A 21,272-nucleotide genomic window follows, 5' to 3' on the forward strand; every position below is an offset into this window, starting at 1 on the left:
TGAGACTGCCGATCTGCCAGATCGTTTCTGCACGCTTTGTGCTAAAACTGGCAACACTGCTCACAGGAGTGTACTCATCTCTACGCTCCGGCAAATGCCGATGGGTCCACTTCGCCTTTTATACGCCTCAACATACGCCGGGTCAGAAAATGAAAAATTATTCCTCCCTCTCACGACCCATACCACACTTCGGCGAGGGGTTTCAATTCCAAATTTGAATATCAATTTCGCTTCAATTTGCACACGCGCATAAATGCAGGCGCACACGATGAACTGTTACACTGATGGGCTGGATCATCAACAGCATCATGCGGGCACAACCCACACGGCAAAACCCGGCACCATACATCCATTCAACGGCACTAACCCATACCCAGCCGATGGCTGGAAGGTGTTGAACAATTAACGAATAATCTGCTGATCTTCCGTCCCTTTAGCTACGTCGTCCTTACTACGACCAGTGGGATAATAGACCATTGGGAAGTCATGGTAAAGCAACTCGGTAAAAAGATTCTGGTTTATGTCAATCGGGGAAGATTCCGGAGAACGCTAAGGTATCCAAGCGCTTATTATTACCATCGACTTCGCTGGAAAAATGTAAATCAAAAAGACAATTTACTTAACAATATTTCCGTTTCTCAATGAGCTTCTCGATTTATGAAAATTCTTTTTGTTTTGAAAACGTTGAATCCATTTTTTTTATTTAAGCTTTTACGTAGCTACCAACGAGTATTTATATTGGGTAGATCAATTTTATGTATCTCGACTAGGTTATTTAATGCAAGAAGAAAATGAACGACCACGACTGCTTAAAGATGTATTCCATTTTCAATACACATATTGTGAAGTTCACAACATACATTTATTATTTGTACACATTTTCCGGTGTATAAAGCAGTAATTCGATTACGTTGTTTAATGCACGAAAATAATGATTGTTTAAAGATGTATTCCATGATCAAGGCACATATTTTAAAGTGCACAAGATAAGCTCAATACGCAACAACGCTCAATTATAATGAGTTCTGCAGTATGCCTACATAGTGTTGAAAGCTGCTGGATCTGCATCCCTGTTTGGTATGATCAACAAGTCCTCCTTGCGGTATGCTGAATCGCCTTCAAACAAAGAAAGACAAAATTAGTAAAAGTTATAAACACAACTGTTCCCAAGTTTTCATTAACACACTCACCATTGAAGCATTTATGGTGAAAATTCCCTTACGATTGTAATACAAATGTGTTTCCATCTTATATCGTTGGCATTGCTCGGATCCTTCGGGTCATAGTTTTTGTGGACAACAATCTGCAAAAATGCCGGAAAATCCACTGGAATCCCGGAAAAAATGCAGTAAAAACAACAGAAGTCTCATTGATAAGTGATCCTCCACAGTGGAAACTCATCAATCTTTGTAGCTTGGACACCGACGGTACGATCAGTCATTTGCATGTCGCAGTTTGTAATCTTTGACTGGATGCTGCACAACATACCTGTGGTCATGACGATATAAGGAAAATTGAGCCTCCAAACTTTTACTAGACTAGAAAATTAAGATCAGATATCTTACCAAAGCTTTCCCTTGCCAGACCCCTCTCTGACTCATCTGATGTTTTCATTGGTTTATTGCAGATGTCGTCGATTGGTTTGCAATTTCGTCGGCGATGGCGTTATGCGACGACCGGCGGTGACCGGTAGACGGCAAGCGATGGGCAGCATCGTGCGGCAACCGTTGGACGGCAAGCGAAGGGCGGCGGGGTACGCCAACCAGTGGACGCCAAGCGACGAGCAGCAGGCAGTTGGAAGGCTACGTGGACGTCAAACACGCGTGGGCGGATCTACAGGGGCGTCAAACACATGTGGCTGGGGCTACGAGAGCAAGTAATCGTGGTCGAATTGTTCTTTATTAGTGCTTCAAAACCATACGCGCCATTGTTTCAGTCGCGTGTACGCCTCGCACACCTTCCAGAGCGATGTTAACAGAAGAGTCCGATACGAACTATTCCGACAATCTCACCTTGCTCTGCACTCCGTCCATAGTAGCCTTCGCGATAGCCTAGCATCCCTGGGAATCTGTTCCATAGTTCGGTCCGATCTATGGTATCATAGGTCTTAAGTAAATGAACAAGTGGTGCTTAGGGATCTGGTGCTCTCGGCACTTCTGGAGGATCTGCCATAGAGTAAAGCTTTGGTCGGTTGGCTCTACCAAATCCAGCTTTATAGCTTCCGACGAAATCTGTGGCAAGGGGCGCAAGTCTGCAGAAGAGTATTCGGGACAGGATCTTGTAGGCAACATTCAGGGCTGTGATGGCTCGGAAGTTAGCACAGTCCAGTTTTTCGCCCTTTTAGTACACTGGGTGTATAACACTCAGTTTCCACTAGTCCGAAATCCCTACGATTAACCGATGCATAATGGCAGGAATCCTCTTGGAACCCATCTTGAACAGTTCGGCTTCCAGACCATCGCTGCCAGGTGACTTGTTGCATTTCAGCTGTTTAATGGGATTGATGACTTCGTCCAAGGATGGCGGGGGCACTTCGTCATCCTGCTGGCTGTCGTAGTACTGCTCTCCTCTGCTTCCTGCGCCTGGTTCAGTCTCTCCTGCATCTGCTCCGTTCAGGTGACTGTCGAAGTAGCACTTCCACCTGTCGATCAGCTCTTGATCGTCCGACAGGGTATCTCCTTCCTCGTTGCGGCACATAGCGGTCATGGGAGTAAAACCGTGTACAGTTTCTCCCGACTGGGATAGATGCTGCATCAGTTGTTCATCCGACTCTTCTTGTCGGGTCTGCTGCCTTCTTAGTCGTCTATAGTTTTCCACGTTCTGCCAGGTCTCGCACTGTAGCATACGGGGGGTCAGCACGTGTGGGAAGGTTATGACGGCTTAACATACTTGTGGGCGGGGCTACGAGGGTTTAAAATGGTGTTGGAGGGTTACAGTGACTAAGGGGGGTCTAAAACTCGTGTGGGTGGAGCAATGGGGGCGTCAAACAGGTGTAGGAGGGCCACGAGGGCTCCACACAAGTATGGGCGGGTCTACGAAGGCATACGAAACCAGTGGGCGGGGCTACGTAGGCTTAAAACACTTGTGGGCAGGCTACGAGGGCTCAAAACCTGGGGAGGGAGAATTTACGAGGGACCAAAACCTATGGTGGAAGAGACTGATGAGGGTCCAAAATTCGCGTGATTAAAAAGGGGGCGTGGCTACGGGCGGTAAAAACCGATTGGAGCTGTTTATTAAAAGATGGGCGTGGTTACGGACAGTTAAAGCAAAAAAGGGCGTGGCTACGGATGATAAAATCCATCCTTTTTGGTTGAACCAAAAAGGGGGCGTGACTGCGGGTGTTAATGCAAAAAGTGGGCGTGGCTAGGATCGATTTAACCGAAAAGGGGCGTGGCTACGATCGATGATCATCGATATTTGGCTTTTTTTAAATGGGGGCGTGGCTACAATCGTTTAAGCAGCCGTAGCCACCCTCTCTTTTAAAAAAAACAAATATCGATTTTTACCGATCGTAGCCACGCCCACCTTGTGCTTTAACCACCCGCAGCCACGTTCCCTTTTTGGTTAAACCATCGAATCGGATTTTATCATCCGTAGCCACGCCCTTTTTGCTTTAACCGGCCGTAACCACGCCCACTTTTTAATAAACAGCTCCAATCAGCTTTAACCGCCCGTAGCCACGCCTCCTTTTTATTAAATCCATCGTAGATTCGCCCCCTTTTAATACACGCGAATTTTGGACCCTCATCAGTCTCTTCCACCATAGGTTTTGGGCCCACGTAAATCCTTCCTCCTCAAGTTTTGAGCCCTCGTAGCCCACAAGTGTTTTAAGCCTACATAGCCCCTCCCACTTGTTTCTTATGCCTTCGTAGACCCGCCCATACTTGTGTGGAGCCCTCGTGGCCCTCCTACACCTGCTTGACGTCCCTATTGCCCAGCCCACACGTGTTTGGCCCTCATTGAACCACCCACACGAGTTTTAAACCCTCTTAAGCCACTGCAACCTTCCCACACGCATTTTAAACCCTCGTAGCCCCGCCCACAAGTATGTTAAGCCGTCATAACCTTCCCACACGTGTTGACCCCTCGTATGCTCCAGTTGTTGTTCTGGCAGAACCTGGCAGAACGTGGAAAACTATAGACGACTAAGAAGGCAGCAGACCCGCCAAGAAGAGTCGGATGAACAACTGATGCAGCATCTATCCCAGTCGGGAGAAACTGTACAGTACGTTGAATGCGGCCCGAGGCGGTTTACTCCCATGACCGCTATGTGCCTGAAGAGCTGATCGACAGGTGGAAGTGCTACTTCGACAGTCACCTGAACGGAGCAGATGCAGGAGAGACTGAACCAGGCGCAGGCAGCAGAGGAGAGCAGTACTACGACAGTCAGCAGGATGACGAAGTGCCCCCGCCATCCTTGGGCGAAGTCATCAGTGCCATCAAACAGCTGAAATGCAACAAGTCACCTGGCAGCGATGGTCTGGAAGCCGAACTGTTCAAGATAGGTCCCAAGAGGATTCCTGCCATTATGCATCGATTAACCGATTTGGGACCGTATCCTGGACCAAAACCGTAGGGATTTGGGACCAGGAAGAACTACCGGACGAGTGGAAGCTGGGTGTCATACACCCAGTGTAGAAAAAGGGCGACAGACTGGACTGTGCTAACTTCCAAGCCGTCAAAGTCCTCAATGCTGCCTACAAGATCCTGTCCCGAATACTCTTCTGCAGACTTGCGCCCCTTGCAACAGATTTCGTCGGAAGCTACCAAGCTGGATTTGGTAGAGCCAACCGAACAAAGCTTTACTCCACGGTAGATCCTCCAGAAGTGCCGAGAGCATCAGATCCCCACGCACCACCTGTTCATTGACTTTAAGGCGGCCTACGATACCATAGATCGGACCGAACTATGGAACACCATGCAGCAGTACGGATTCCCTGGGAAGCTGGTACGGCTGTTGAAGGCCACGATGGATGGGGTGCAGTGCAAGGTGTATCGAGCATGCTGTAGGAATCGTTCGAATCTCACCGGGGTCTGAGGCAAGGGGACGGACTCTCCTGTTTGCTGTTTAACATCGCTCTGGAAGGTGCTCGTCAGCGATCCGTTCGGCACGAGGCGGAGAGGAGCATAGCGAGCTCGATGGCTGGATCAGGTGGCGTCAAACCTGTCGGAGATCGGATGCAGCCGTGGATGAAGGACTGCAGCACTGGACCGAGTTTCCTGGAAACGGATTGGCGACCAGGCCATGCCTACGCGATGTGTTCGACCGTGAGCAGGCCAGAAAAGAAGATTCTGTTATTTATTCAAAGCATTATTGAGCGAAAAGAAGGGCGCGAAAAAGTAAAAATGAAATATTTCAATCCCGTTTTTTGGTTATAACTTTAGTACTAATGATCGGACTACTATGCCAAAAATACGCAACGACGCAGAATCGAATTCTACACAAGTCATTCGAACATTGTTGATGTCTATCTCGTCAGATTTTCAAGTAATTCGCAAAGAAAGGAATTTTTGAAATATTTCAATTCCGTTTTTTGTTTATTACTTTAGTACTAATGATCGGACAGGTATGTCAAACACATGCAACGACGCAAAATCGAATTCTGAACAAATCATCCGAACATTGTTGATATCTATCTCGTCAGATTTTCAAGTAATTCGCAAAGAAAGGAATTTTTGAAATATTTCATTAAGGTTTTTTGGTAATAACTTTAGTACTAATGATCGAACAGGTATGCCAAACACATGCAAAGATGCAGAAAGAAATTCTACACAAATCATCTGAACATTGTTGATGTCTATCTCCTCAGGATTTCAAGTAATTCGCAAATAAAGAAAATTTTGAAATATTTCAACTCCGTTTTTTGTTAATAACTTTAGTACTGATGATCCGAAAAGTATGCAAAAAATATGCAAAGATGCAGAATCAAATTCTGTACAAATCATCCGAACATTGTTAATGTCTATCTCTTCAGGATATCAAGAAATTCGCAAAGAAAGAAAGTTTTGAAATATTTCACTAAGGTTTTTTGGTAATAACTTTAGTACTAATGGTCGGACGGGTAAGTAAAACACATGCAAAGATGCAGAAAGAAATTCTACACAAATCATCTGAACATTGTTGATATCTATCTCCTCAGGATTTCAAGTAATTCGCAAAAAACCAAAATTTTGAAATATTTCATGAAATATTTCAAAAAAGTCAAAAGTGTCAGAGAAAAAATGAAACTTTTCATGAAATATTTCAACGATGAAAAGTTTCACAGAAAAAATGAAACATTTCATGAAATATTTCATGAAATATTTCACGAAATATTTCATCAATTTTTGTGCCAACAGATTCATGAGGGGTCAAGGGGCCCAAAACAGTTGAAGTTGTGGGTCCAGGGGGCCTCAAACAGGTGCAGGAGGGGGTGCGACGGTGAAAAACCAAAAAAAAAAAATTGAAAAAAAATTGGGCCCACGAACCGACGAAAATGTGAAAAATCAAAGTGAAAAAATACGCTCCAAAATATGAAAATCTGGTACCATCGATTAGAAAAAAGCAAAGAAAAAATTTGGCCCACGAACCGAAGAAAATGTGAAAAATCAAAGTGTAAAAATACGTTTTGGTTTTTGAAGTGCTACCTCCTCGCCTGGTATGCTCTCCTGTTACTTCAAGCCATTTCGCCTGGTAGTTTTCGAAATCCAAAAGTATCCAAAAGTATCGAAAAAGTACCAGCTGCAGCAACCAAGTAACAGGAGAGCATACCAGGCGAGGAGGTAGCACTTCAAAAACCAAAACGTATTTTTACACTTCGGATTTTCAGATTTTCTTCGGTTCGTGGGCCCAATTTTTTCTTTGCTTTTTTCTAATCGATGGTACCAAATTTTCATATTTTGGAGCGTATTTTTTCACTTTGATTTTTCACATTTTCTTCGGTTCGTGGGCCCAATTTTTTTTTGCATTTTTTTTTTTTGGTTTTTCACCGTCGCACCCTCTCCTGCACCTGTTTGAGGCCCCCTAGACCCCCAACTTCAACTGTTTTAGACTCCTTGACTCCTCATTAATCAGTTGGCACGAAAATTGATGAAATATTTCATGAATTTTTTCATGAAATATTTCATGAAATTTTTCATTTTTTCTGTGAAACTTTTCATCTTTGAAATATTTCATGAAAAGTTTCATTTTTTCTCTGACACTTTTGACTTTTTTGAAATATTTCATGAAATATTTCAAAATTTTGGTTTTTTGCGAATTACTTGAAATCATGAGGAGATAGACATCAACAATGTTCACAAGATTTGTACAGAATTTGATTCTGCATCTTTGCATATTTTTTGTATACTTTTCGGATCATCAGTACTAAAGTTATTAACAAAAAACCTTAGTGAAATATTTCAAAATTTTCTTTATTTGCGAATTACTTGAAATCCTGAGGAGATAGACATCAACAATGTTCACATGATTCGTGTAGAATTTAATTTTGCATCTTTGTATGTGTTTTACATAATTGTCCGATCATTAGTACTAAAGTTATTACCAAAAAACCGAAGTGAAATATTTCAAAATTTTCTTTCTTTGCGAATTACTTGAAATCCTGAAGCGATAGACATCAACAATGTTCACATGATTTGTGTAGAATTCGATTTTGCATCTTTGTATGTGTTTTACATAATTGTCCGATCATTCGTACTAAAGTTATGACCAATAAACCGAAGTGAAATATTTCAAATTTTTTTTTCTTTGCGAATTACTTGAAAACGTGAAGAGATAGACATCAACAATGTTCGGATGATTTGTTCAGAATTCGATTCTGCGTCGTTGCATGTGTTTGACATACCTGTCCGATCATTAGTACTAAAGTAATAAACAAAAACCGGAATTGAAATATTTCAAAAATTCCTTTCTTTGCGAATTACTTGAAAATCTGACGAGATAGACATCAACAATGTTCGAATGACTTGTGTAGAATTCGATTCTGCGTCGTTGCGTATTTTTAGCAGAGTAGTCCGATCATTAGTACTAAAGTTATAACCAAAAAACGGAATTGAAATATTTCATTTTTACTTTTCCGCGCCCTTCTTTTCGCTCAATAATGCTTTGAATAAATAACAGAATCTTCTTTTCTGGCCTGCTCACGGTCGAGCACATCGCGTAGGCATGGCCTGGTCGCCAATCCGTTTCCAGGTAACTCGGTCCAGTGCTGCAGTCCTCCATCCACGGCTGCTTCCGATCTCCGACAGGTTCAACTCCACCTGATCCTGTCCAACGAGCTCGCTGTGCTCCTCTACGCCTCGTGCCGAACGGATCGCTGACGAGCACCTTCCTGGTGGGGCATGAGTCCGGCATCCTCATCACGTGCCCCAGCCATCGTATCCTTCCTGCTTTGACCACTGTCAGGATATCTGCTTAGGTAGCTCTCCTTCTCCACACGCCCTGCTCAGATACACCACCAGAGATAGTCCACCGTGGCATCCTCCGTTAGCAGAGTCCAGAATTCGTACCCGTAGAGGACTACCGGACGTATCAGTGTCCGATATATCGTGCATTTCGTGTGTTGCTGGAGCCTTCTGGATCGCAGGAGTTTGTGAAGCCCGTAGTAGGCAAAATTTCCCTGAACAATGCGCCTTCGGATTTGGCTGCTCATGTTGTTGTCCGAAGTTACGATCGTACCAAGGTAGCAGAACTCCTCTACCATCTCGAGATCGTCGCCGTCAAGTGATACTCTGCTCCCGAGTCGGGCTCTATCACGGTTAGGGCCTCCAGCAGGCAAGTACTTTGTCTTCGTCGCATTGATCCTCAATCGAATTCTGTCGGCAAATAAAAGAATGAAAAATAATAAAAAAAATTAAAAAAAATTCTAAAAATTTGAATATTTCATAAGGCCTTAGCCTTGCTTGTTTATGAGTAATTTAGCAAAATATATAAATTTGATATATTTTAATGCGAGTTCGTTGTAATGAGTTTCGTTTCACTCAAATAATGCTTTAAATTAAAAAAAATTAAAAATCAGAAAAAAATTTACAAAAAATTTTCAACTCGAAAATTTTATAAGGCTTACCCCTTACCATTTTTTTGAGAAATTTTGCAAACAAAAATTGAATTGATTTATTTTAATGCCAATTGGTTCAAATAAGTTTCTTTTCACTCAAATAATGCTTTAAATTGAAACAGATTGAAAAATTGTAGTAAAATAACAAAAAAATCTATAAAATTGCCAATCTCCTAGGCTCATTTTTGCACCAAGTTTTGCCCATAACTCGGTCGGTGTCCAACGGATCGCCAATCTTTAACCTGTGGTCGATAGATGGCACCAATGGCTACATTTTCTTCTTGGACGGCCATGCCCTCAGATGTCTGTGTCAGAAGTTATTCGAGAAACCAAGTTCCTTACCCTGTTTGAGAAAATGTAAAATTTTTCTCATTTTTGCACCAAATTTTGCCTATAACTCGGTCGGTATCCAACAGATCGCCAATCTTTAAACTGTGGTCGATAGATGGCATCAATGGCTACATTTTCTTCTTGGACGGCCATACCGTCAGATGTCTGTGCCAGAAGTTATTCGAGGAACCAAGTTCCTTACCCTGTTTTTGAACAATATAGCAATATTGAAAAATGTGATATATTTTAATGGGAATTTGTTGCAATATGTTTCTTTTCACTCAAATAATGCTTTAAACTGAAAAAAGAATAAAAAATCGAAAAAAAAATTTCAAAAAAATTTCAACTCGAAAATTTCATAAGGCTTACCCCTTACGTTTTTTTTGAGAAATTTTGCAAAAAAAATAAAATTGTTTTATTTTAATCCCAATTGGTTGCAATGAGTTTCTTTTCACTCAAATAATGATTGAAATAAAAAAAAGAGTGAAAAATAATGAAAAAATCAAAAAATTCAAAAAAAAGAAAATTTACTAAGGGTCATTTTTGCACCAAATTTTGCCTATAACTCGGTCGGTATCCAACCGATTGCCAATCTTAAAACTGTGGTCGATAGATGGCATGAATGGCTACATTTTCTTCTTGGACGGCCATGCCCTCAGATGTCTGTGCCAGAAGTTATTCGAGGAACCAAGTTCCTTACCCTGTTTGAGAAAATGTAAATTTTTTCTCATTTTTGCACCAACTTTTGCCTATAACTCGGTCGGTATCCAACGGATCGCCAATTTTTAACCTGTGGTCGATAGATGGCACCAATGGCTACATTTTCTTCTTGGACGGCCATACCGTCAGATGTCTGTGCCAGAAGTTATTCAGGGAACCAAGTTCCTTACCCTGTTTTTGAACAATTTAGCAAAATTGAAAAATGTGATATATTTTAATGGGAATTTGTTGCAATACGTTTCTTTTCACTCAAATAATGCTTTACACTGAAAAAAGAATAAAAAATCGAAAAAAAAATTTCAAAAAAATTTCAACTCGAAAATTTCATAAGGCTTACCCCTTACGTTTTTTTGAGAAATTTTGCAAAAAAAATAAAATTGTTTTATTTTAATCCCAATTGGTTGCAATGAGTTTCTTTTCACTCAAATAATGATTGAAATAAAAAAAAGAGTGAAAAATAATGAAAAAATCAAAAAATTCAAAAAAAAGAAAATTTACTAAGGGTCATTTTTGCACCAAATTTTGCCTATAACTCGGTCGGTATCCAACCGATTGCCAATCTTAAAACTGTGGTCGATAGATGGCATGAATGGCTACATTTTCTTCTTGGACGGCCATGCCCTCAGATGTCTGTGCCAGAAGTTATTTGAGGAACCAAGTTCCTTACCCTGTTTTTGAACAATTTAGCAAAATTGAAAAATGTGATATATTTTAATGGGAATTTGTTGCAATATGTTTCTTTTCACTCAAATAATGCTTTACACTGAAAAAAGAATAAAAAATCGAAAAAAAAATTTCAAAAAAATTTCAACTCGAAAATTTCATAAGGCTTACCCCTTACGTTTTTTTGAGAAATTTTGCAAAAAAAAATAAAATTGTTTTATTTTAATCCCAATTGGTTGCAATGAGTTTCTTTTCACTCAAATAATGATTGAAATAAAAAAAAAGAGTGAAAAATAATGAAAAAATCAAAAAATTCAAAAAAAAGAAAAATTCCTAAGAGTCATTTTTGCACCAAATTTTGCCTATAACTCGGTCGGTATCCAACCGATTGCCAATCTTAAAACTGTGGTCGATAGATGGCATGAATGGCTACATTTTCTTCTTGGACGGCCATGCCCTCAGATGTCTGTGCCAGAAGTTATTTGAGGAACCAAGTTCCTTACCCTGTTTGAGAAAATGTAAAATTTTCTTCATTTTTGCACCAAGTTTTGCCTATAACTCGGTCGGTATCCAACGAATCGCCAATCTTTAACTTGTGGTCGATAGATGGCATCAATGGCTACATTTTCTTCTTGGACAGCCATGCCCTCAGATGTCTGTGCCAGAAGTTATTCGAGGAACCAAGTTCCTTACCCTGTTTGAGAAAATGTAAAATTTTCCTCATTTTTCTGCAATTCAGCAAAATTTTTTAATATGATATATTTTAATGCAAATTTGTTGCAATAAGTTTCTTTTCACAAAAAAAAAATGCTTTAAATTAAAAAAAATAATAAAAAATCAGAAAAAAATTTCAAAAACATTTTCCACTCGAAAATTTCATAAGGCCCTTGCCATTTTTTGAGAAATTTTGCAAAAAAATTTAAATTGATTTATTTTAATGCCAATCGGTTGAAATAGGTTTCTTTTCACTCAAATATTGCTCTTAATAAAAAAAGGATAAAAAAAAAAAGATATAAAAAAATCTATAGATTTGAAAATCTCCTTTTTTTGGGAAATTTATCAAAGTTTATAAATTGATGTATTTTAATGCGAATTTGCGCAGCACCTACTTCCAGCAAGTACCCCGCTTCAGCTACACCTGGAGATCACCACAGCAGACATATTCCCAGATTGACCACGTTCTCATCGATCGCCTTTTTTCAATGGCAACTGCTAAGGACTATCTTTGGCGGTATGTGCGAGCAGGGCGTGTGGAGAAGGAGAATGAATCACGAGCTAGCCGAGCTGTTTGGCGGTGCAGATAACCTGACGGTTGTCAAAGCCGCAACGATACGACGGCTGGGGCACGTGATGAGGATTCCGAAAATCCGGTGCCCAATTTACGTACGCACCAAGTATGTGACGCACTCCGGAACAGTACACACGGTGAGGGCCGATTTGTTCGTGTCCGGTATCAACGCAAGGTTAGATAAACAGATAGCTTTTCATGGACTTATTTTTAAGACAGACGTGCAAAAGGTTGAGTGTACGAGTCTTTTCAGTTGAACAAGAGCATCGTGGGTAGGTAAAAATCTACCCAAACGACGCAAAAGCAGTCATTGTACGATTATTTTTACAAGCCAAAACCAATTCAATGACCAGATTAAAAGCATCCGGGAGCGATAAAAGTTCATAAAAGTGTAGCTTCATATCGTGCACAACGGGATAGCTCTATTTGGGAGAGATCCTGATCCCAAATCGCTATTTCACTACTAAATGAATGTTGGGTACAAACCTTACTGATACTTTCTGATGCTGCATGTTGTTCATCAAAAAACAATTCCAACCTCAACCCTACCTTTTGAACAGTTAGTAAATCTGCTGTATATATGTGTCATGGCTAGTCAATTACACACAACAATAGTTTGCCCGGAGTGGTCCCATCATGTACTACCATCATCCCACCCGGTACTAGTATAACCTTCAGGCGCGTATGGTTTTGAAGCACTAATAAAGAACAATTCGACCACGATTGACTGACCATGAATGAAGTGCGCGTATTAGTATGTACGACCGTTCCAAGCTCTCCCCGCGTGTCTGTTTTTCACGTCCATTGCAATTCAGCGCGTGCCAAACGCTTTCCGCGAACGGTACGGACAGCCGTTACTCATGCATGGCTAAACCCGGGACGCATATCCTGTCCAGCCTTACTAGCAAAAACTCTAAGGATCACAATAAAAAATACTGAAACACAATGCAATGCTTCTCCTGCCTGCACCTTCTCTCTTTCTCTCGCGTCACTTCCTAACAATTTTCCGGCCGCGACTCCCGACCGGAAAATTACGAATCTATAGCGCACACTGTAGCCCGTGTCCTTCGGGACGTCAGGTAAAGTAGCAGCTCAACAGCGAAAAAAGGGGTACGGTGCAAAAAACGGGGTTGCAGAGGAGTTGGAGAACTTCCAAACTGCCGATGTCCCGGGTTGATATTCATGAATATTCATTACGCTCGCGCGAAATGAACTATATTTTTGTTCGCTCGTTGGTATTTCACTTTTTTTAAACCGTTGTTTTTTCTTTGTCGCTGTTGTTATACTTGCCAATTCCATCATGTACCTCCCCCCCCCCCCCCCCCATGGATCCCTCACCCCGTTTATTATCCTTTTCGATTGCACCACGATTGTCCCTGACAGCGTACCGCACGGAGCTATTATGCAAAAATTAATAACATTGTAATTTAGTTGCTGCGCTTTGATGATTTCTGTCCCGATCGTCGTCCCCACCACTCCTACCCTTGCCATCTTATCCCTCCCAACATTGGTATAGAACAAGGCGATGCGATTTCAGGCAATTATCCTTTTTTTGGCGATAAAGGGCATCTACTAGAGTGGATGCTTTGGAAAATCATTCTACTCTCCATTCTGCCGTCAGTATTCGGCTTGTTATTTTACTGTAAAAAAGAAGGGAAAAAACAAAAAAATAACCCATCAATCGCCATGGTACAGTTTTAGTTTCGTATCCTTTTAATTCATTCTTTCAAAATGAATACAAAACAAAAACAACACCTGAACCGTACGGAGACAGAGCTAGAGCACTCGATAGCACCATCGTCGTTGATCCTGGTCCTGGCATCAAGCCTCATCGTGCGTTCATAATGGTAGCGGCATAATTGTGTACGGTAACTAAACGTGGTAACGAGACGGTCAAGGTGTGCGACACGTCGGTAGACGTGCAATTATGCATCACGCTGAGGAGGATGGTAGGTCGACGGGGTGGGAAGGGTGCTAGTAATGAAATGTTTCCACACTGGGGGCAACCATCTGGCGCGCACACGAATTGTGCGTAATGGTCGAATGAAAGATATGATGCACCACGGGAAAATGCAAAGAAATGTTTCTTTCGTACCGCTTCAAGGACAACAAAATGGTGCACCTTCAGGCAATTGAAACGCATATGACTCATCACTCATTCCCTCACGCGCTTGTTTTCACAAGGAATTAAAAAAAAAAGAACGAATAAAAAACCGTTGCTTTTCAACTGAAAACCGATCGGAAAGCGAATTAATCAGTGTTTAATGCGTCACAAAAGAAAAGTATGGTAAGCATGGTTTTTGGTCCGTTCCGTTGCTACGATTACACTTCAAGACGTTCATTCTTCTTTCTCCCCCATGTCTGTGCGCTTCGTTGTTGGAGTTGTTGGTTTTTTTTTCGTTTGCTTCTCACGGCCCCTTTACCCGCTGAAACGATTCGTCCCAGCACCAGGTGCACCCAACGTTGAGTGGGTGAAGCTGCTTAATTAATATCGCTTTTTTTTGGTTCCTTTCTCTAACGGACTTTTCCGTTTTCCGATGAAGTATCATTAGACGGTGCACGAACGGGATCGACACAGAAGCAACAAATCGACTGTGAACGTGGAGGGGATAATCGTTACGTTATCCTGTGCTTATATCGCACAAAAAAAGGGTAGCGATGCGTGAGAGCGGACAAGCCGATTTCTGCTGGTGTCACTATCGCAATTGGTATCGAGGATAATAAATTAACACCCTCGCATGATTGCCCTTTTTACAGCGCAGTGTGAGTTTATGGTTTTTTGTTTAACCCATGTGTCCATATAGATTTTATTTTAATTTAATGCCCAATAACGTTTAAAATAATTAAATGACATAAAACTTACGCTATGCTTTATTGTAGTTAATAAACAGTTTTGCTCGTAGAAATAATATTTTTAAAATATCCTTTCACTTTAAGCTTTTAATTCACTCGAAGCGAATAAAATATTGTGTAGGCTGATGAATACAAAAATATTGTTTAATGACGAAAAATCAGATCAACTCGTATTGAGTTATCCTAAAATTAAATTCCTGAAGTTATAGTGCCACAAAGAAGAACTTTAACCCGACAAACCAATGCCATCAATGAAGCGTCAAAATTAATGATCCATTAGTTCTACTGTTCTAGGGGCGGCCCGGTGGTGCATATGATAAACGGCGCCAGTCCACACGGCCGGACCGGGTTCAAATCCTATCCGGACCGTCCCCCCGTAGCAAGGACTGACTATCCGGCTACGTGGTAAAATAAGTCTAGTAAGCCAGAAATGGCCGGCGTGACTTTGTAAGGTCGTTAAGCCAAGAAGAAGAAGAAGAAGTTCTACTGTTAATATGAGCACAATCTTATATATGATTTAGGTTAAAGGTTTCATTAGGATTAAATTAAAATCATGCTGCTGAATTCGTTCATACTTACAGCATTACCATAAAACAAAAACAGATTCCTTTCAGACATAAAACAAAAATCTCGATCACGACACCGCATGTATGTGAAATACCTGTTAAAATAAAATACTTTTATTGTGCACGAAAACGAACGGAGCGTGGTAATAAAACCGTGCGGGCCGGGAAAGTTCACAAATACCATCACTAATGATTATATGCTTCGAGTCGTACCACGCCCAGATGGTCACAAACTATGTTTTTTTCTTTCCCCCTTTCTTCGTACGTTAATCATCTTCTAAGCTCCGCTTCAAAGACATCCCTGCAATTGCTTTTCTTTTATACTAACTCAAAGAAAGTAAAAGGGGGAGAGGAAAACACAAAACCGTACTACCACCAGCACCAGTCAAGGATCGTGTGAACCTGTCCTCTTGTGACCGTGAAGTTAGGGGGTTGATGGAGAAGTAACCGTAACAGTCAAAAAGGACGAAAAAAAACCCACCCCACAAGCAGGACACACAATATTTTATTACCGTTCAATAAAATAAAAAAAAACCCCAGCAACAGTCCCCGGCCATTCCTTGTGCTACGGAACGCTCAAAATACGCAAACATGCCACAGCCTCATAAAGCTGACTGATTGGAGTGCAATTAGACGCTTGAAACCGGACCACAAAGGCACACTTTCCATAAACAATAAGCTGCGAGTAGGGTGAGATAGAGCACACAACCGGACTAGAAATAAAAATAAATAGAGCCAACACACAACCAACGTGAAACCAGCCGGAAATGACCTATCATATTACGGATCGTAAAGGAGTTGAGTGTCGTCATTACACCGGCGTACTGGCGTTCCTTGGCAGAGCGGAACAAAAGGGACTCAATTTTTAGCAATGAGACGACAGGATCGAACACTCGAAACGGTTCAAAATATGTTTTTCCCATAGCATGATGGTAAAGGTTTTTTTTTGGTAATTTATTTTATTTTACTACTACTTTAGACTCACCCACTGGCTTTGTCTCATTAATGGGGTTTTGGTTTTTCGACTGGCAAATAAAAAGCTGAAACTATACATCCTTTCAGTGTAGCCCAAAATTTTGCTGACAGTACACCACATTTTCACAAATCCAACCTTAAGGATGGATGAACGCCAAACAACAACGAGAAGAGGAACAAAAAAAAGTCCCTCCTAGAAGGAAGAAAATGTTGAAAACTGAAACCCCTAATTCGTTCGCAGTTTACATTGATTGCACTTTTTTGCCTTCGCTTTTCATCTTTTATTTTCCCGCATTTTTTATAGCAATTTTTTTTTTGGTTCCTATTTTAACCTTACCGTCGTTTTGGGAAAATGGCATGGCCGAGAAAATTCGGACATAAAAACTTCAAATTTGATGATTTTGATAGAGTGATGATTGACGTGAGCGTCGTTCGGACGTAGTGCGTGTGGTCCCCCTGCTAACCCCACACGGCGTTGCGTGAGCTCTCACTCTCGTAAATGACTTTACCCTTCCTAAACCTTCCTTGTGCAAGGTGATTTCGAGACACGGGACACAAAAACTAGCCATCTCTTGGATCGGTTTACCTTTGTTTCCCAAAAAAAGAAAAAAAAATCCGTAACGTTTGTCCACACCGGAAACACCCAGCAGGACATACGAACTCCTGCCGCAACATACTACTCGAAATGAGCATACGCTGCACGCTGAGCGGCGTAACGCATCAACCCCCGGTGCAACCGACATCGCGAAACGCGAACGTGAGCGCCCAACATCTAAGGATACGCACGCACGTAAGTGCATCGGTACAATCATACCAATACGAAAAGTTGCGATCGTGACCGATGATTAGTCAATTTCCGGTTATTTACCACCACCATTACGGGTGCGCGTGGCACCACACGCAGCCTGGCGGGAGTGTCCTGCGGTTCCCGTATCCGGGAACTACTCCAAACATTTGAAAACACACGCTCGCACAAACACACATACATACACTGATTAAGTTTTTTTTTGTTTGCGCCACACATACAACCCGCAGTAACACAAGCTAATCGCACACTGAGTGTTACTTAATTTGTTTCCGATGAAGTTCAGGAGTCATCCGCTTCGGGCCATCTACATCCCGAATTTCCTCGAGGGTAGAAGAAGTTTATACCCTCCAGTTTTACCTTTTTGAAAGCTCATGTCCTTCATAAACCTCATCGGTGATAGGTGTGATATTTAAGTAGCTGTGCTTATAACTTGAACCTGAGTCTTATAACTTGAAAGAGTCAAAGAACATCCCGACAGAACAGGTTCACTCCATCATGTGTGAAAGAATTCTTATATATTCGGCACGGCAGGATTCATAATTCCAGCGACATAACCTCAAAAGTTGGTAACAGGTCGGCTGATAATTGTCTGGCCTGACACATAGAGAGCGCTTGTAAATTCAAATCCATTTTTTTTATTAACCTTAAAACCAGTTCTGTCAGAATTTGACAGCACTCGGACAATAACCTAGTGAGCTAGAGCATTTTGTGTGACGCAACTTTTGTGTTTTGAGTAAACATGGACAAGAAGGAATTTCGCGTGTTAATAAAATATTGTTTTTTGAAGGGGAAAAATACAGTTGAAGCCAAAAATTGGCTTGATAAGGAGTTTTTGGACTCTGCTCTACCAAAATCAACTATAAAATATTGGTATGCTACATTTAAACGTGGTGAAATGAGCACTGAAGACGGTAAACACAATGGACGCCCAAAAGAAGTGGTTACAGAAGAAAACGTTAAAAAAAATCCACAAAATTATCAAAAGCAACCGAACCATAAAGTTGATCGAGATAGCTGACACAATAAAGATATCCAAGGAACGTGTTGGACATATCGTTCACGAATATTTGGGTATGAGAAAGCTCTGTGCAAAATGGGTGCCGCGCGAGCTCACATTTAACCACAAACAACAACGAGTTGATGATTCGGAGCAGTGTTTGGAGCTGTTTGAACGAAATTCGAGCGAGTTTTTGCGTCGGTATGTTACCATGGATGAGACTTGGCTTCATCACTACACTCCAAAGTCAAATAGACAATCATCTGAGTGGACTGGACGCGATGAACCTGCTCCAAAGCGAGGAAAAACGCAACAATCAGCTGGCAAGGTTATGACGTCAGTTTTTTTGGGATTCGCAAGGAATAATCTTCATCGACTATCTTGAGAAAGGAAAGACCATTAACAGCAACTACTATATCAAGTTATTGGAGCGTTTAAAGGACGAAATCGCTAAAAACGGCCACATTTGAAGAAAAAAAAAGTTTTGTTTCATCAAGACAACGCACCGTGCCACAAATCAGTGAAAACAATGGCAAAAATTCGCGAATTAGGCTACGAATTGCTTCCCCAACCACCGTATTCCTCAGATCTGGCCCCCAGCAACTTTTTTTTTCAGATCTCAAAAGGATGCTCGCTGGGAAGAAATTTTCGTCAGATGAAGAGGTGATCGCCGAAACAGAGGCCTTTTTTGACGAAAAAGAAAAATCCTTTTTCAAAAATGGCATAGAAAAATTGAAAGACCGCTATTATCGGTGTATCACCCTTCAAGCGATGTTATAAACCCACCTGTTATAAACACAATTCCTTCAAGTATTCCTTAATATCAACTGCTTTTCTACATCGCTTAGGAAATTCATGGATCCTATCGCAAAATAAAAAGGAAGCCGTCGTCGATATTTATTGCTAGCTCAAATTCTTCCTATATCTAGACCTCCTCAGTTAACTGTTCTTTCGGTTGTAGCAGCCCAAAGTACTGGTCTCACCAGACATCTAATATGATCTTCTCCTGATCAATATCCGATTTGGTTGGCTATTTTTAGGCAATGCAGGAATGTCCAACGAATCTCTGAAGTTTTCTTGAAGTTGAAGTCTCTTCTGAAAATGCTTCTAAATTATTCTTCTGCAAAGATTCATTAAGCACAACGCTGTGTTTCTGCAATTTATCCACAAAAAAACACACACACTTGTAAAGGAAGGCCTAATGAAGACACTTCTACAAGTTAGCGTTACAAAACTAAACAAAAGTGTAATAAACTAGTGGTGACATCTGATACTGCAATGGTACAACATTTGTTTACACCCCTAATAAAACTACGACTGTTTGTACACTCAGTTTCTGTTTCGCAAACAAAACCACTTCCTTTTAGCCTCCCAATATTTGCGCCATCGGGAAAGCCTCGATAACGACCCTCCACAACTCGTGGTGTACGACTGTAAGTGAAATTTATGCAATCTAGTCAATTTCGAAAAACAATCAACCAAACGTCAATCGTCACAATCGTTCGTTTCTTCCCATTCGTTTTTGAACCCTTTTTGCCATCCTCGTTTTTGGCATATCTCGCAAAAAAACCCCTTACGTTTTACCCGGGGTTTCGATTTGTTATGTAAATCATTTGTTTACCCCAAACAGCGCCTCGAATATCCTTGTGAGCTGTTTTGTTGCCGTGCCGAACTTGATGGAGTCGTGTATATGGAATCTGACACGGAATAAATTCAATTTTGCGCTGCAACTCTGTGTGCTGGTTCTCGGTCTGTCTGGCCTGTCTTGTGCAAGTGTCCTTTTACATGTTGGGTTGGGTACCTGCGTCCGATGCAATGTATGCGTATTGTAATATTCTTAGCGCGTGTCACCACGCTGGCAGAAAACGATTTTGACAGCAAGTCGCACCCACTTTACGCACACTAACGGACGGTCTCAGGTGGTCCGAAAATCATCTCCACGTCAGTGTTGTCACCTTCACTGGTTTGGAGTGTTCTGTTTACTGTGGTGTGGTAACCTGTAAAAACTTCCACCACCAAGGGATGGCACCGATGGGCAAGGAAACATAACGTCTTCCAAGCGCATGCCATAAAAGGGTTATAAAGACATTAATCGCAAGTGGCAATAAACCGGTCAAACACTTGCAGGTTCGATGGACGCTCATCTGCATACAGCGTCACCAAAGTCTGGTGTAAGATGCTAACCCGTAAGCCATAAACCATGCACCAAGCTCAAAGATCCTAAGACATAGGCCCAAATTGTTTAACGAACACTAGGTCCGCTATCCTTTGCCAGGGATGGTTTGGAATGCTGGTGGGATAAAGTTTGCACAAACAATTTTTGCTAAACTCATTTGCATCGGGTACCAAACACACCCCATGTTGGTGATTAGCTACTTTTTTCCATAGTTCACGTTGGCGTTAAGTGCCCGCTAGCGGTATAATGAAGGTTAGCAAGAGGTCTAATCGTCCCACTGCAGCGACCATGCACGTTAATGATCAATACTGTCACCGCTCCATTAGCACCCCATTTCGACATCGTTTTCTATCAGCGTCCAACAATGGGAGGCTTTCACTGGAGGCTACAAAACGGTACGTTCACAAAAGAGGAGCTTACTGCCAAGGTCTGTGGAATCTGATCGGCAAACAGAGGTGTTTAATTTTACGCGCATTAGCAGCAAACCTTTTGTGTGAATTCGTACTTCTTTTGCGGTCAGTCTTATTGTACCGTTAGTTGCCATGCTTCCGGTTGTTCAAATAGAACACTTCATAAATGTTGAGATCTGCAACACGATTCGGTAAGGGTTAAACACTTAACTATAGCCCCAAAGAATCCCGAGCCAGGACTCGGGGAACGAATGGATGGCGTAGGTCTTGGGACCTCCAAACTTTTTAGATGGCGGGCCGCTTTGAGTGGAATAGCCACAACTGAGGCCCGAACTCAGTATATCTCGGGATGGTAGTTTGGAGTCCCCTGGCGTAGAGTAAGGGTGGCACAATTATTTAAAGATAACGTTTAGGCAATTGGGTAACTTGCTACAAAATATTGGATATTTTG

At 41.6% G+C, this 21,272-nt stretch overlaps 1 protein-coding gene and 2 long non-coding RNA genes across 4 annotated transcripts in view; all 3 read right to left on the reverse strand.

The window, feature by feature from the left end:
- The window catches only part of LOC125774699 (uncharacterized), a 239,462-nt gene that overhangs the window by 10,838 nt on the left and 207,352 nt on the right, over nt 1-21,272 (reverse strand). The window lies entirely within an intron of this gene.
- On the reverse strand, nt 22-4,533 carry LOC125774693 (uncharacterized). The gene is made up of 3 exons (XR_007421101.1): nt 1,566-4,533; nt 1,191-1,488; nt 22-1,116 (listed from the first exon to the last, which is right to left on the reverse strand). It is a non-coding gene; the product is annotated as an uncharacterized LOC125774693 (long non-coding RNA).
- LOC125774640 (uncharacterized) overlaps nt 6,648-21,272 on the reverse strand; it is a 46,528-nt gene continuing 31,903 nt past the window's right edge. For both annotated transcript variants that reach the window (XR_007421088.1, XM_049444761.1), the window contains one exon: nt 6,648-8,793. Coding sequence is in view for 1 of the 2 variants with exons in the window: in XM_049444761.1 (XP_049300718.1) it covers nt 8,424-8,793 (370 nt within the window). In the remaining variant the exon portion in view is untranslated. The remainder of the gene's footprint in view (nt 8,794-21,272) is intronic.

Source organism: Anopheles funestus, chromosome X (assembly GCF_943734845.2).
Source record: "Anopheles funestus chromosome X, idAnoFuneDA-416_04, whole genome shotgun sequence".
NCBI classification, from domain to species: domain Eukaryota; kingdom Metazoa; phylum Arthropoda; class Insecta; order Diptera; family Culicidae; genus Anopheles; species Anopheles funestus.